Genomic DNA, 13,483 nt, shown 5'->3' with positions numbered 1-13,483 from the left:
CCTTTGGTAAACCTTGTGGGCCATCATGATACCACACATTCCACTGTCGATACCTAAGCGAGTATGCTATGAAAAGCACTTGCCGTATTGGTCTGGATTCATATTCTCACTGTCTGATATTACAGACAGCACCCGCACTTTTTTGTTTGCGATTGTTTGGTTTTTGCACATTTCCCGAAGCATGCTTTTCGTCTTCATACATGGCGCATGGAGTCACTGGCGAAGGAAGTTAAGGGCTTGGTTCGGCTGGTTGGAGTTGGCTGTGCAGACGGCCTATTCATGGGGCACTGGACGGGGAGTAATGGAAGCTGTACGACACGGGCCACGGGGTAGCAGATGCAAGCTGAGCTTGACATCTGGCGGTCTGGCGATGTTTCTCAATGACTGGAGTAGGAGAACTCGATACGGCTCTTGCGCATCTCGGCTACCGTCGTGAAAAGGGCTTGTGATAGAAAATTGTACATATACCATGACCGGATTACGGAAAGAGCCCAGGAATGGCAGGAATGAAGTTTTGCATTTCACGAATACATGGAGCACAATGGGTGATTGTGGCCAGGGCTTTGGATGGTTACAGTGGGTAAATTCGCGTGCTATTTATCAGCCGCGTGCCTATGTACGGACGGGTAGAGCTGGATGTTTACGCAGAACATGATTAATGTCACAACGGTTGCCGTTGGCGACGGCATCTATAAACATGGTTTTTAATGCACTAGCCTAGACTCGGCTTTAACTGTTAGGTCGCGTCACGTCAGGCCCACCAAACCAAAGGATCAGAGACACGTTCCTTTGGTTTTAGGCCTGTGGCTTGTGTGATCCGCACTAACCTTGACGGGATGCTCCTCCATGTTAGCACTCCAATCACCATTAAACATCATCCAGCACCAATCTTTAAAGACAACCATTCCAACCTCCGCCAACTGTAAAGACAAGCCACTTATTTTATTTCACTTAATCCAGGTGCTCAGGTCGTCGCATGTGTTGAGCGGCAACATAGCTGCTGCCAATTGAGCGAGAACATTGGACATCACAGCAAACAAGTTTACACCTATCCGTCGAATAACATGGCACCGGTCCTTCGAGCAAGACAGAGTTTATCAAAGGATAAGTTCTCTGGCTATTTTGGCAACCTCAGAAGTCAGCCCTACAACGACCCCAATAACTCGCGGGGCTCGAATCCCCATAGGTATGTGCTCTCTGGCTGGGGGGGGGCTATTGTCTTGTCCCTTTTGCTGATTTTGATGGTGAAGCTTGCGATGCATCGCGTGGAATCCCCTTGGGACTCTAGTAGCAACGGGGTCGTCAGAGAAAACCCTCAGAGTGTGTAAGTCGATCAAGTCTGCGGGCCTGCAAGGCCACTAGAGCGAGGCTGAACGAGATAGGGAACCCTGAAAAGCCTCATGTGAAGTTTTCGACGGAGCTCAAGGGCCACTCAGCATCTGTTGAAAAGGTCGCATTCAACCCAACAAAGGATGCAGAGCTTTGCAGTGTCAGCAGTGACGGCGTGGTCAAGTTCTGGGACGTGAGGACAAAAGCATGCTTCAACGAGGTCAAAGGACTTGGGGACGCTTTTACTCTTGTCTGGGCACCAGATGGGAACACGCTTCTCGTTGGGAACAAGGCAGATACCATATTCGTTCTGTCGCCATCCCAGTCGACGCCTCTCAGCACACATCAACAGTCCGTGCAGACCAACCAGATCGCATTCTGCTGGAGCGGTGAGAAGATATTCGTCACGACAGCAGAAGGACGTAGCCGAGTCTTGTCGTACCCTGGATTTCAACCTGTATTGCAGAGCAAGCATGGAGAAGAGACGGACGAGTTTGAGCTCAATGGACATACTTCTTCGTGTCTGACTGCTGATCTACAGCCTACGGGGCGGTATCTGGCGACGGGAGGCTCAGACTCAATTATTGCATTGTGGGATACAACAGACTGGATTTGCCAGCGGACAATTACGAGGATGGTCGGGCCAGTGAAGAGCCTGAGTGCGTTCCTTTGATGTCGGTTTATAGTGAATTTCGCTAACCTTTTTGACTTCAGGCTTTACGTTCGATGGTAGTTTTGTTGTTGGTGGAAGTGATGAAGGTGAAAATTCTTTCCCCATGTTTGAGATGCTTTTGCTAACTTGGTGTTATTGTTGCTTTGTAGGATCTGGCCTGGAAGTATCACATGTCGAGACAGGAGACCATGTCCACACGTTTAAGACAGCTGGTGCTTGTCCAGTAGTTGCTTGGGCTCCAACAAGGTATTGCCTTGCATATAGTGATTTGGGTATTTTGCGGATCGTGGGTGTCGATGTTGACAGGAAATAAGATATAATCCCTTAGTCGCGTCAAGTACAGTGCGAGCCGTTTATACTGGCCCTTGAAAGCACTTATTTCTACGACGCAATTGGTACTGTATAGAATATTTCGTGTTCAGCATGCAAACCATCATAGGCCAGCCTTATCTGTTTCTTGTGAAGCTCTTGATAGGATTAGGTTGTGTGTAAGACTGGCTAAATAAGGACCGGCACGTCCATTGTAGATAGCGTTCAGGCTATGTGTCTAGCTTAGTAGGTTTATTGTGATATGTGATACTGGGAGGTATCAGAAGCAACAGAATGTGCTGTACTTTACAAGAAGGAAACATGCATGCCCGTGTGGGAGAATAGACGTTGTGTATTATTATATCTGATATCATAGTCAAGGCGTGATTCTTCAACCAGAGGAATAGTTAGGAATTGATCATGACTGTTAGATATTTAGGGTAGGTAGTTGAAGTTCTAGCAATGCTTGTAATAATTAGGTTTGAGTTAACTCTAATAAACGTGCAGTGGCTAACTTGTCACAAACGGTTAACCGATATGTTCAGGAAGTGCTGTCGTTGTTGAATTGGTTGTAGAATCGAGTAGCTCTGTTTTGTGCTTTGCAACCTCACACGAGTACGAGTGCTGTTTTATTTTCTTATTGACACAAAATGTTACTATCATGCTTCTCAAGGTTGACGATGATATTTATTCAAGTCGGCCGCCCACTGACATAAATGGCTGCCACTAGAAGAGCGGAAACAAGCGAAGCGTGTGGCTGTGTTAACCTAGAGGATAGATGATATCTGCAAGTAATTGTGGATGTTGACGATATTAGTTCGAGAGATGTGGTAATAACTTCTTGATGACGAATACAGTCATATTCAGCAATGCATTCGGGGATTTCGTCGAAAACCTCAAGAGTAGTATTTAATGCTGATTTCCGTCACACTTGGGTTGTGCAAACAACCTGAGGGATAACCTAATTGCAGATTGCTACTGTACTACAGAGTATGTAAGTCTGGATCCAATGTCATTATTAATCCTCATGCACGCGCAACGACCTCCAACCTTGCAACGCTAGACTGACGGTACCCTAGTATCTAGGTGCAGTACAAAACGTACAGTACCTCACTCCACTGGCCACCACCTCCAAAAGTCAGCAACGTCTTAGAGGCGCGCCAGGCAGCCAAGGTGTATCGCGGCAAGCACCCCTCAAACACCAGCTCCTTGATAACCGTGGAGCCGTTGGCTGCCAACCATTAGAGGGTATGAGACTCTAGTAAAGTAGTAGGCTCTAGTTGTTCCCCACCTTCCACCCGAGTCCGACGACTCCCTCAACAACAAGGGTTCCCACCTGCCTCCATCTTTTAACTCCGTAACCTTACCTACCTTACCTTACTCACGGTGGTGAGCTCGAATCCCATCGCTCCACGCTCCGTATTACCGTTTCTTTGGTACAACACCAACACGTTATCTTCCGGACTTTTATCAGTGTCGGCCTTTCCTCCTGGTTTCCACTTCTGTTATTGCTTATTGAATATCCGGATCTCTCTCCGGGAGGTGCGGACCCTTAAGACCGTGTCATTCCGCCCGTCCAGCATTTATTATCCCCGCCGCCGTCTGATCAATCGGTTCGCGACTCCTACCCTCCGATACCAACAAACACAGCCTTCCAGATAGTCCCCCATGCCAGACTCAAATGAGAAGGGAGCTGGCACCACCGGCAACAAACGTCCACGAAGCGACGACGCCGATGGGGACGAAACAGCGCCTCAACAGGAAATACCCGATAATGCGAGCGTTCCCAAGCCAAAACGGCTGGCATGTATGATATGTCGGAAGCGCAAGCTCAAATGCGATGGAGTCAGACCTAGCTGCAGTACCTGCTCCCGTCTTGGTCATACTTGCGCCTACGACGAACAGCGGAGGAAGAGTGGTCCTAAGCGTGGTTACGTCAAGGCTCTGGAGGAGCGACTGAGTGAGCCTCTTCCCGACATACTATCGACAATTGGATTTACTGACGTGCTGCGACTTTACAGAACAAGTCGAAACCTTGCTGAAAACTCAGGAACCTCCGCAGAATATTCCGAAGAACATCAATGTCGCAATGTCCGGACCACCTCAGACAGCGTCCCCTGCGAATCTTAATATCTCAAATGCGCCTATAAACCTTACCGGGGATCATAGTATGGACCAGCACTGGAACTTCACCGATAAATCGCCGCAGCAAGGTACCATGGACGACTTCAATTTCAATGCCAGTCTAGATATGGGCATGAACAACGTTGGTGGTACTTTCACATGGGAAATGATTGGCCTAGGTCTCGAGGAGCCTCTGCCTCCCCAAGAAACCATTGACGAGCTTCACCAGATTTATTTCGAGAAGGTTCATCCGTCCATTCCCATGATTCACAAATACCGTTACCTTGCCGCCATGAACCTGTATGTTATGTTGTTTCCTCATACTGCGGAAAAGTATAATGTCTAACCAGTTATCACAGCGCTCCGAACCAAAGGCCACCGGTTTGTTTGCGATATGCCATGTGGACTCTCGCATGCACCATAACAGATAAATATGCAGATCTGAAAGATCTCTTCTATCGCAGAGCGCGGAAGTACGTTGAGGCGGATTACGTCAAGGGCTATGGAGAACACATGATCTCTATTGCTCACTGCCAGACACATACTCTGCTGGCCTCTTATGAAATGAAGATGATGTATTTTCCCCGGGCCTGGATCAACACTGGCTCTGCTATCCGCCTGGCTCAAATGTATGCACTCCCTGAGCGACAACCGTTTCTCTACTGACCATTATAGGACTGGTCTTCATAGACTAGACGGAACGGGCCTCGACGTCAAGCAATGCCTTGCGCCACCGAAGGATTGGACAGAACGAGAGGAACGACGCCGAACATTCTGGATGGCTTTCTGTCAAGACCGGTATGCCAGTATTGGCACGGGCTGGCCCATGACCATTGACGAACGTGACATCATGACCAATCTCCCTGCTTCAGAAGATGCCTTCATCATGAGCAAACCTGAGCAGACACAGTCACTGTCAGAATGTACTAGCCCCATGGGTGCAGGTAAGCTGTCGCCGTTTGGGGGTATCGTGCTCATGGCCTGCCTGTTTGGCAGAAATCTGGTACATCTGCACCGTCCTGATGCCGATGATCTTGACAACGACCTGAATGGTCCGTTCTGGAAACGACACCGCCAGATGGACAATATCCTCCTCAACACATCCCTTTGTCTCCCTCCCCAACTCAAGCTTCCTAATGGCTTGTCGAATCCTAACATTGTCTTCACAAACATGAGTATCCATACCTCGACCATCTGTCTGCACCAAGCCGCTATCTTCAAAGCGGAGAAGAACAACTTGCCCGCGCCGGTCAGCGCCGAAAGTAAAGTTAGATGCATCACAGCTGCCAACGAGATTGCCAGCATCATGCGCATGATTTCCCATATGGATCTCTCAACAGTAAGTGTTGCCAGCTATTATCCATTAGCGGGGATTCTAATATGCTATTAGGTAAACCCCTTCATCTCTTTCTGCCTATACGTATCGGCGCGAGTATTTGTACAGTACCTCAAGAGTCGACCGGACGACAGCCAGACGGCAGACTCACTTCGCTTCTTGCTCTCTGCCATGAACGCGCTGAAACGCAGGAATCCCTTGACTGAGTCATTCCTCGTTCAGCTCGATGTCGACCTCGAAGCACTTGCACTGAGAATCCCCAAGCTGAAGACAGCCTTCCCACGCAACAACGATGGTGTATGTTTGACCCCATGCCGTTTCTCCTCGAATTGCACTAATGTCGTAAAGCCTGCCAACCCAGCGGCGCCCAGAGGTGCTAGGTGTGATAACCCGGAAGGAATGCAAGGTATAGCAGTATATCGTAATGAATGCAACTATATGCAACCGTCGAGAGGTGAAAACCAACCGGATCTTGTTGAGCCTAATCGTAGCGTACCAGAGATCACGACTGCTGAAGAGAGCTTCGCTACGCAGGCTTGGATGTCGTCTGACCAACAATTACCCATTCTTACACCGAGCTCAGCGGCGACATTCGAAAAGACTGGATCTGGCAGTCGGACAATGTCTGGTTTTGGCGATGTAACAGGTGATAGCCAGGATGCTTCAGGATCGCCTGATGGATTGACATCAAATCGACCTACACCAAATTCGAGCTCAGGATCTGACCAACGGAACCATCTGGCACCTGGGCAGCTGAACGGATCCGGACACAACTCTTTCAACGCGAGCCCCATGTCGCCGAACCAGACTTTGATGAACCCGAGTGTTCTCGACGGGAGCACACAAGGATTCTTTTCAGACACAGCTGGATTTACGATGCCGACCAGCCTTGACCAGAGTGGAGGTTTTTCAATGCCTGATGGTTGGGGAGACATTCAAGGACAATCAGGAATACCGCAAGTTGGCGAGGGCGTCTTACGGGCCTTGATGAATATGGGACCAATGGACGCCATGGATTTGGGAACATGGGAAACAAAGGATACCTGAAATCGGTGAACAGGGAATTCTCGCGGGTGGGATTGTTGGGCAAGCAACATGGCATCGAGAGCCTAGCCGGGATTCCACAATTATCATAAAAAGAAAGAGAAGGAGGTGAAGACACCACGAACCAGAATTGGCAACAGGGGCGTTTATACGGGACAAACATATCGGCAATTTTGTACACTATGGGTTGGGAGTCTCATGGAAGACTTACCATGTATGTTTTGAGTAATTCTGAAGGATACCCGGGTTCTAATGACAATGAAACACCACTATTACGACCATGATAGGTGCAGGGAAAGAAAAGAGGTCCGTGGTTGGATACGGGCGTGTCGTTGACTTGACCATGGTCTCAAGGTGATCCTGCTGGGCATAGAATCAAATCAAGAGCCACGCCCGGTTAGCTCAATCGGTAGAGCGTGAGACTCTTACGAGTACGCGATCTCAAGGTTGCGGGTTCGACCCCCGCATCGGGCTGTTCCTATAATACGATTGCGAGCGATTTGCGAGGCTTTCATTTTTGTTGTCGGGGGTTTCAAAGGTTATTTCTATCTTTGATCTCTTCTGCCTCTTTGCGGCTTTCTTTTTGTCTGTAGTACCTTATGGTCTGTGCAGGATTGGTGGGGCGTTTCCCTTATTGCTTCTTCTGCTATGCAGCTGCAGCTCAGTAACACCTTGCCCCTCTTTCAGGCAATGATCCAGGCAACCAGCGGCTTAAAGCAGCAACAGAAACGTCAGAAAGTGCCACTGAGAGGAATTGGTCGTTCCCGTCGAGTGACAAATCTCGCGGTGGAGTTTATTTTATCATCGCCGTGGCTGTACTAGGACGGAGACCCACGGCCATGGCAGCTCCGGACACCCCGCCTCCGGGCTCCGCCTCCGCCTCCGGCCCGGTGCTATCCGCAACGTTCTCAACTCCGGGTCTGCCGCCGGATTATCTGCAAGGATATGTGGCACCCAGTATTGGAGAGGCTTACCATATCCATGCTATGCACAGTGGCTCTGGTATCGCGACACCAGCAACCGCTGGTCAATTTGGTATACTTGCGCCAATATCAGTGTCGGTGCCTGTTATGGAAACACCCGTCGATGGGATATTCACTATACAGAATAATGCTCACCCACAGGACTTTGGAAGATCGAGCGGCCTCTTGAGCAGTAAGATCATCGTTGATCCCCCAGATCTGGAAATGTGGCGGAATAAGCTGTTCAACGTGGATGAGACGATTGTTCTTACACATGAAGAGTAAAGAAGCCCGCCTCTATCTGTGATGTAATTCCAGTCCTTAACGGCTTTAGGTTCGAGACATACTTTCCTCATGTAGACAACGTCTACTCCCATCGTTCGACACAGCGTTATAAGCGCAAGCCTTTCATCTCGCACTACTGGGACTGTCGTATGAAAGGCCGTCCTCCAGGAACACCTAAATCTGACGACCCCAATAAGAAGAAACGAAAGAGAAATGCGCGCCAGCGCGATTTATGTGACGTCAAGATAAAAATTACAGAGTACTTCCCGGGGGCTCGACTGGACCTTGATAACACCAGTGGTCTTGACGCAAGTCTGGCAGGACAGCGATTGTGGACAATACAGAGAGTCAATGGCAATGGAGGAAATGGAAAGGGAGACGGTGTGGCTGGGCCACATAAGCACACGCTCCAAAGGAGTGACGAGATAAAGAAGAATAGTGTGCAGAGGCATTTGGCAAACCAAGGGGATGTGAGAAAGGAGAAGGAGAAGGCCCAGGTAAGCCATACCTATGACGCCAATTCTGAATAAAAAGGAGTTTCTAATACGGATAATTCTTAAAAAAGACTCCTCTGAAACCCACAGGAGCTGCACTACTCACAGCTAGAAAACACGCAAAGGAGAGTGATTTCAAACTCTACGCGGCATGTTTCTGGTATGTCGAACTCATACTCAAGCACACTCGCACTTCTATGTATACTAACCGCAAAGCCCATTCTCTCAACGTATTTGGATCGCCCTGGAGGCAAAAGGCGTGCCCTACCAGTACTGCGAGACAGATGCCTTCCGTAATATAACCCAACCCCTCCTGGCTAACCCTAATGGCCATGTGCCCACCATAGCACATAGCAACTGGTCATGTTCGAAGAGTGCTGTCATATTAGAATATGTTAGTCTCGTCTTGAAGTTGCTGGTTTGTGATATTGATGAGATGCGCAGCTTGAAGATCTCGGCCAAGGAACACCGATGCTTCCGGTAGAGTCAAGATTGAAAGCCAATTGCCGTTTCTGGATTGACCATGTAAGATACATTGCACTATCACCAGAATCAGAGGCAACACTGACGATATGGAGATCAACCGTCATATCGTCCCGAACTTCTTCAAACTCCTCCAACATCAAGACCCGGCTCTTGGAGATGAAACAGGGGTTAGTTTACAGGGCAGCATAGATACTCTTGTCGAAGCTGCAGACAAAAAGGTAGTTGATCCAGAGCTCTCGGTACATCGCTTGTGACCAAAATAATGACTCCAATTCATCATCATCATAGGGTCCGTTTTTTCTCGGGCGAAGCATGTCTCTGGTCGATATACACCTGGCACCTTTTGCTCTTCGATTCTCTAGAACCCCGATCCCAGCAAATATACCGTCTTCCCCGCCTGGATCGCGCTGGGTGCGATGGCTGGATGCTATCGAGGGAGATAGGAGCGTGCGAGCCACAACAAGCAACCACGGGCTATACAGCGAGACACTAGATGCCTTGATGAAACAATATGGGCACCATCAAGTTCAAGAAGCTACACATCGATAGTGAGTCTCTAGCAATGCCTGAAATCCTCGGTACATTGGAAAGAGTGGTATGAAATATCGACTGGAGCAGGAGGCTGTACGTTTTCCGAACGTAGTCCGGTTGTGGTTGTGGTTAAGGGGTATCTATTTCATTATGAATATTTATACGGAAAGCACAGCGCCTGGCGAGGTCGCTTAGACAGCAAATATGTGATGTGATAATTACAGTTCGAAATGCCATGAGGCCTTTATATAGTACCATCTGGCACGGAGGGGTCGCTTCGCATGGACCCTCTCTTCCTCCTCTTGATAGCATCCCATTTCTCTTCTATCGTCACTAGCTCGCCCCCAAGTCGTGCTTTGGCTCTTCCTTCACCAAGCTCCTCGAGCGTCTTGGACTCGAGGTAACTCTTACCGTCGTACTCGACACGACGCTGGGAATCAGGTAGGTATGCCCAGGAGAAGATGGCACCCACAGCAGCCACAGACCCAAATAGGAGAAAGATGAGTCCTTGTCTGTTTTCTGCTTGATATGACTGATTTATTCCGTACACCACTAGAACAGCAACGAGACTGCCTAGCTTCCCTGCTGCAGCAGAGATTCCGTGACACAGACAACGATAGCAGGTCGGGAAGATCTCGGCTGGTATGATGAATGTCAATGTGTTGGCGCCTGGTGATCCTTGGTTAGTTCTGAGCATGCGGAGCAGAGAGCGTGTCAGCTTACCAAAGTTGAACATGAAGTGGCAGATGGCTACAAACACCACTGTGGCCGGAGCACCTTTTTGTTGATGGACGCCATAGTAGACGCATCCAGTGATGACGAAGAAGCCAGCGAGAACGAGGAAGGATGCTGTGAGCCACTGACGTCGAGGGATGCGGTTGGCAAATAAGACGAAACAAGCGCTGCCTGCAATGGATGCAAGCGAGACAGTCAAGAGATATTGCTTTGTTTGCTCGATAAGCACGTCGTAGATGGTGTTGCAGGGGTGCGTCGCGTCGGTCGACCAAACTGGAAGTCCATCGGTGGCCCAATCCGGCACCGTCGAATTTCCCCCGCGAAGCGATGATGTCCAACACTCGAGAGAGTCGTCAATCTTGGTGGGCGTGGTAGTCGCCCACATCGTCGACAGGGTGCCTCTATTGTCGAGGCTCATGCCATAGAAGGAGACGTCCAAGAAGAACCATGTTGCCGCCGTGCCCAGTAGATATGCCCAGTTCCCATCGCGGATGAAGTAGTTGTGGAGGTCCTCTCTCGAAAACTGCACTGGCATCGGCTGCTGCGAGCTGCTCGCGAGATGCATACCATCTCCAAGACCATTTGTGCGATACGAAGGTGCAGCATGGTGGTTCCTATCGGGCGACGTAGTCTGATATGTTGCTGGTGGTTGTGGTTGTGGTTGTGCTTGACTTTGAACGAATTGATTCATCGGGAACGAGTTCTGTCCACCAGCACCGCCACTCATGGAGCGCCCGTTGACACCTCCGCTGGGGAATGCTTCTAGCCCAGCACCTTGGGGAGCACCGTAGATTCTTTGAGTATTTGCTAGAGCCATCCTCGGCTTATTCCTGACCTCCAGGCTGTAAATACCACAGTCGAACAGGAAGAAGCGAAAGATGATGGCGAGCAGTGCAGGGACGGCACCTGACCCGATCACAATGCGCCAGACACCGTCCAAGGCCTTTTTGCATTCCTCTTCATGCAACCTATCGAGCCCGCAACGCATTCCTTGGAGGTTGTGACTTCGCTCGAAGCCGAGGAGGACAAACAGACCGACCAACTGGGCCAGCGCCTGGCCGATGGGCTGCATCATGAAAACGGACGAGAGCATAGTAGCGCGAGATTGTGTACTGGACCATTCCGATGTGATGACAGCGCTGAGCGGATATTCAGCTCCTATTCCTGTAGTGTTTGTTAGCATCGAGGTTTTTGTCATTTCTCATGTATGGTTGGAAGCCAGAGAGAGGGAGGTTGCTGAGGAGGATTCACGCACCAATGCCCATGACAAAACGCCACCAAATGAAGAGACCGAGAAAAGAAAGATCATTGTAGCCATGACTGCTCGTGGCGACTCCAATCGTGGATACAATAACCAGAACGAGCTCAACACCATAGAGGCGAGTTCGGCCATAGCGATCCGCAAGGTAGCCAAAGAGGATCTGACCAACAACAGATCCCAAGAGTGTGAAGAAGTTAATGAGTAGGCCCGACCATTCTGGGCCATTGGGCCAGTATACAAATGCGATAGAAGCGAGGATTACATTAGTCGAGAAGAGATTATAGCTAGGGTATTCACAAGTTAGAGTGTCGTTGTACAGAAGTGGTGAAGAGAAAGCTCACGAATCTGTTAAAAACCCAGAGGCACAGACACCCCAGATGCGAAAGTTCCATGAATTCAAGTCAAGCTCGTAGCGCAACTGTTGGCGATCCTATTAATATGTCAGAACCGTTGTTAGTCAACAACATCAAAATCATGGAGATACAGGAGGCAGAGAGGCTTATGTAGTATGTTGCCAGGCACATTGGCGGCGGCCACGCACTGACTGACTTACCTGTGCATCCTGCGATGGCAGAGCAGAACTGTCCGAGCCCAAAAACCCGCGGTTTTGGCGCAAAGAATATCTCGAGAGAAGAGACATGATTCGCGACGGGGATGAGCATCAGTTGCAAAAGTTCCAGTTCAGTTCAGTTCAGTTCAGTTCAGAGCAGATCAGAGGGGGTGGTCTGAGAACTCCTTTCGGGCGAACTGGTCCAAAAGAGCCCGATGGATGATGGGCAAATTACAAGACAACAATTACTGGGATTACGGACAAGCAAGGTCCAAAGAGGAAGAGGGAGAGGAGAGGAGAGGAGAGGAGAGGAGAGGAGAGGATCGCAATTCTCATGGCCGTGCTTCAATCCAGCAGGATTATAGCAAGAATAGAGAAACAGAGGACGCCGTTGTCAGGGTCAGAACCAGAACCAGAGCAGGTCGCGAGCTAAGGTATGATATGAATCAAGGGGTGTGGGATGCCATCGCAAAACTGTGTGGCAGGCAGTTTAAAGAAGGACTGAGTGCTGTGCTGTGCCAAGCGCGAGCCGCAACGATGAATTTAGTAGTTGAATTGCTTTGAGCTGACGGACCGGGCCCTTGGCTTAGGCGCGTACTGTACGCTTGGCTAAGTTGGCTTCACTTGGCAGAGCCCTCTAAAGATTAACTTAATTACCCTTGTAAGAAGCGCGACCGGAGCCTGGGTACCCACCTATGTACGCCGATGGATTAGAGATGCTTGGCGCTCCAAGTGTTTCAGTAGGTATTGAGGACCAGTTTCGATAGGTCAGCGGTGCCAAGGAGACAATACCAGGCCTGTAAGTCAATTGTCTGGAGAAGAGTGACGATCTTTTTGAGCAGCAGAAACACAAATGACTTGCTTCATCAGCGACTCGTTTATTAGGGGACCCTTGTCCATTGTCCCTTGTCAGCCAGACTCGGTAGCCCGTGTGGGTACAGAATTGTCCGACTTGTCTAGCTTGTGAAGAGCAATGAATCAAATCAAATCAATGCCTTGGAAGAATAACCCAATCCAATGGGGGCTGGGACCACTGTGGCTTGTAGACTTGCGTTGAGTTAACCGTTCAAGACAACGGAACAAGGCATTGGCAGTTGTGAAAGAGGCACGTGGTGTTGAAGCTTGGTCGGCAGGGCGTGGGGGGCGAAGGGCAGCCAATACCTGTACCAGACCCGGTACACCTATTAACACGTGACCTCTGTACCGCCCCCTCGGTTTGAGTGCTGTAATTGGCTAATGGAGGGGATAAATAACTAGCCAATAGGATAAAGAATAATTAGAAGATTTAATTACAAGGGCTATATAAGATTATATAGCTTAGAAAAATATTAGAAAAATAATAAAAAGCCTATATTATAAAATAA

At 49.3% G+C, this 13,483-nt stretch overlaps 4 protein-coding genes across 4 annotated transcripts; 3 read left to right on the top strand and 1 right to left on the bottom strand.

Annotated features, from left to right (window-relative positions):
• Nucleotides 1–1,064: 1,064 nt before the first annotated feature.
• On the top strand, nt 1,065–2,062 carry FSUBG_7764 (uncharacterized protein; the record flags this gene model as incomplete). Its single annotated transcript, XM_036686101.1, has 4 exons — nt 1,065–1,186; nt 1,339–1,881; nt 1,935–1,988; nt 2,044–2,062. The coding sequence occupies 4 exons, from the start codon at nt 1,065–1,067 to the stop codon at nt 2,060–2,062; spliced, it is 738 nt and encodes a 245-aa protein (XP_036536686.1).
• A 1,917-nt stretch (nt 2,063–3,979) lies between these two features.
• Nucleotides 3,980–6,818, top strand: FSUBG_7763 (Zn(II)2Cys6 transcriptional activator; the record flags this gene model as incomplete). Its single annotated transcript, XM_036686100.1, has 6 exons — nt 3,980–4,271; nt 4,333–4,735; nt 4,795–5,064; nt 5,111–5,774; nt 5,826–6,068; nt 6,120–6,818. The coding sequence occupies 6 exons, from the start codon at nt 3,980–3,982 to the stop codon at nt 6,816–6,818; spliced, it is 2,571 nt and encodes an 856-aa protein (XP_036536685.1).
• Nucleotides 6,819–7,654: 836 nt separating this feature from the next.
• FSUBG_7762 (glutathione S-transferase omega-1) lies at nt 7,655–9,485 on the top strand (the record flags this gene model as incomplete). The annotated part of the gene is made up of 6 exons (XM_036686099.1): nt 7,655–8,058; nt 8,112–8,559; nt 8,628–8,716; nt 8,773–9,036; nt 9,107–9,209; nt 9,405–9,485. The coding sequence occupies 6 exons, from the start codon at nt 7,655–7,657 to the stop codon at nt 9,483–9,485; spliced, it is 1,389 nt and encodes a 462-aa protein (XP_036536684.1).
• A 332-nt stretch (nt 9,486–9,817) lies between these two features.
• FSUBG_7761 (high-affinity phosphate permease phosphate-repressible) lies at nt 9,818–12,209 on the bottom strand (the record flags this gene model as incomplete). Its single annotated transcript, XM_036686098.1, has 4 exons — nt 9,818–11,472; nt 11,564–11,853; nt 11,911–11,999; nt 12,123–12,209. 4 exons carry the CDS (start codon nt 12,207–12,209, stop codon nt 9,818–9,820), a joined length of 2,121 nt encoding a protein of 706 aa, XP_036536683.1.
• Nucleotides 12,210–13,483: the final 1,274 nt, after the last annotated feature.

The sequence above is a fragment of the Fusarium subglutinans genome, assembly GCF_013396075.1.
Source record: "Fusarium subglutinans strain NRRL 66333 chromosome Unknown NRRL66333_c0000101, whole genome shotgun sequence".
In the NCBI taxonomy this organism is placed as follows: Eukaryota; Fungi; Ascomycota; class Sordariomycetes; order Hypocreales; family Nectriaceae; genus Fusarium; species Fusarium subglutinans.
The sequence above is the reverse complement of the archived record's forward strand: the minus strand, read 5'-3'. Positions and strand labels throughout refer to the sequence as shown.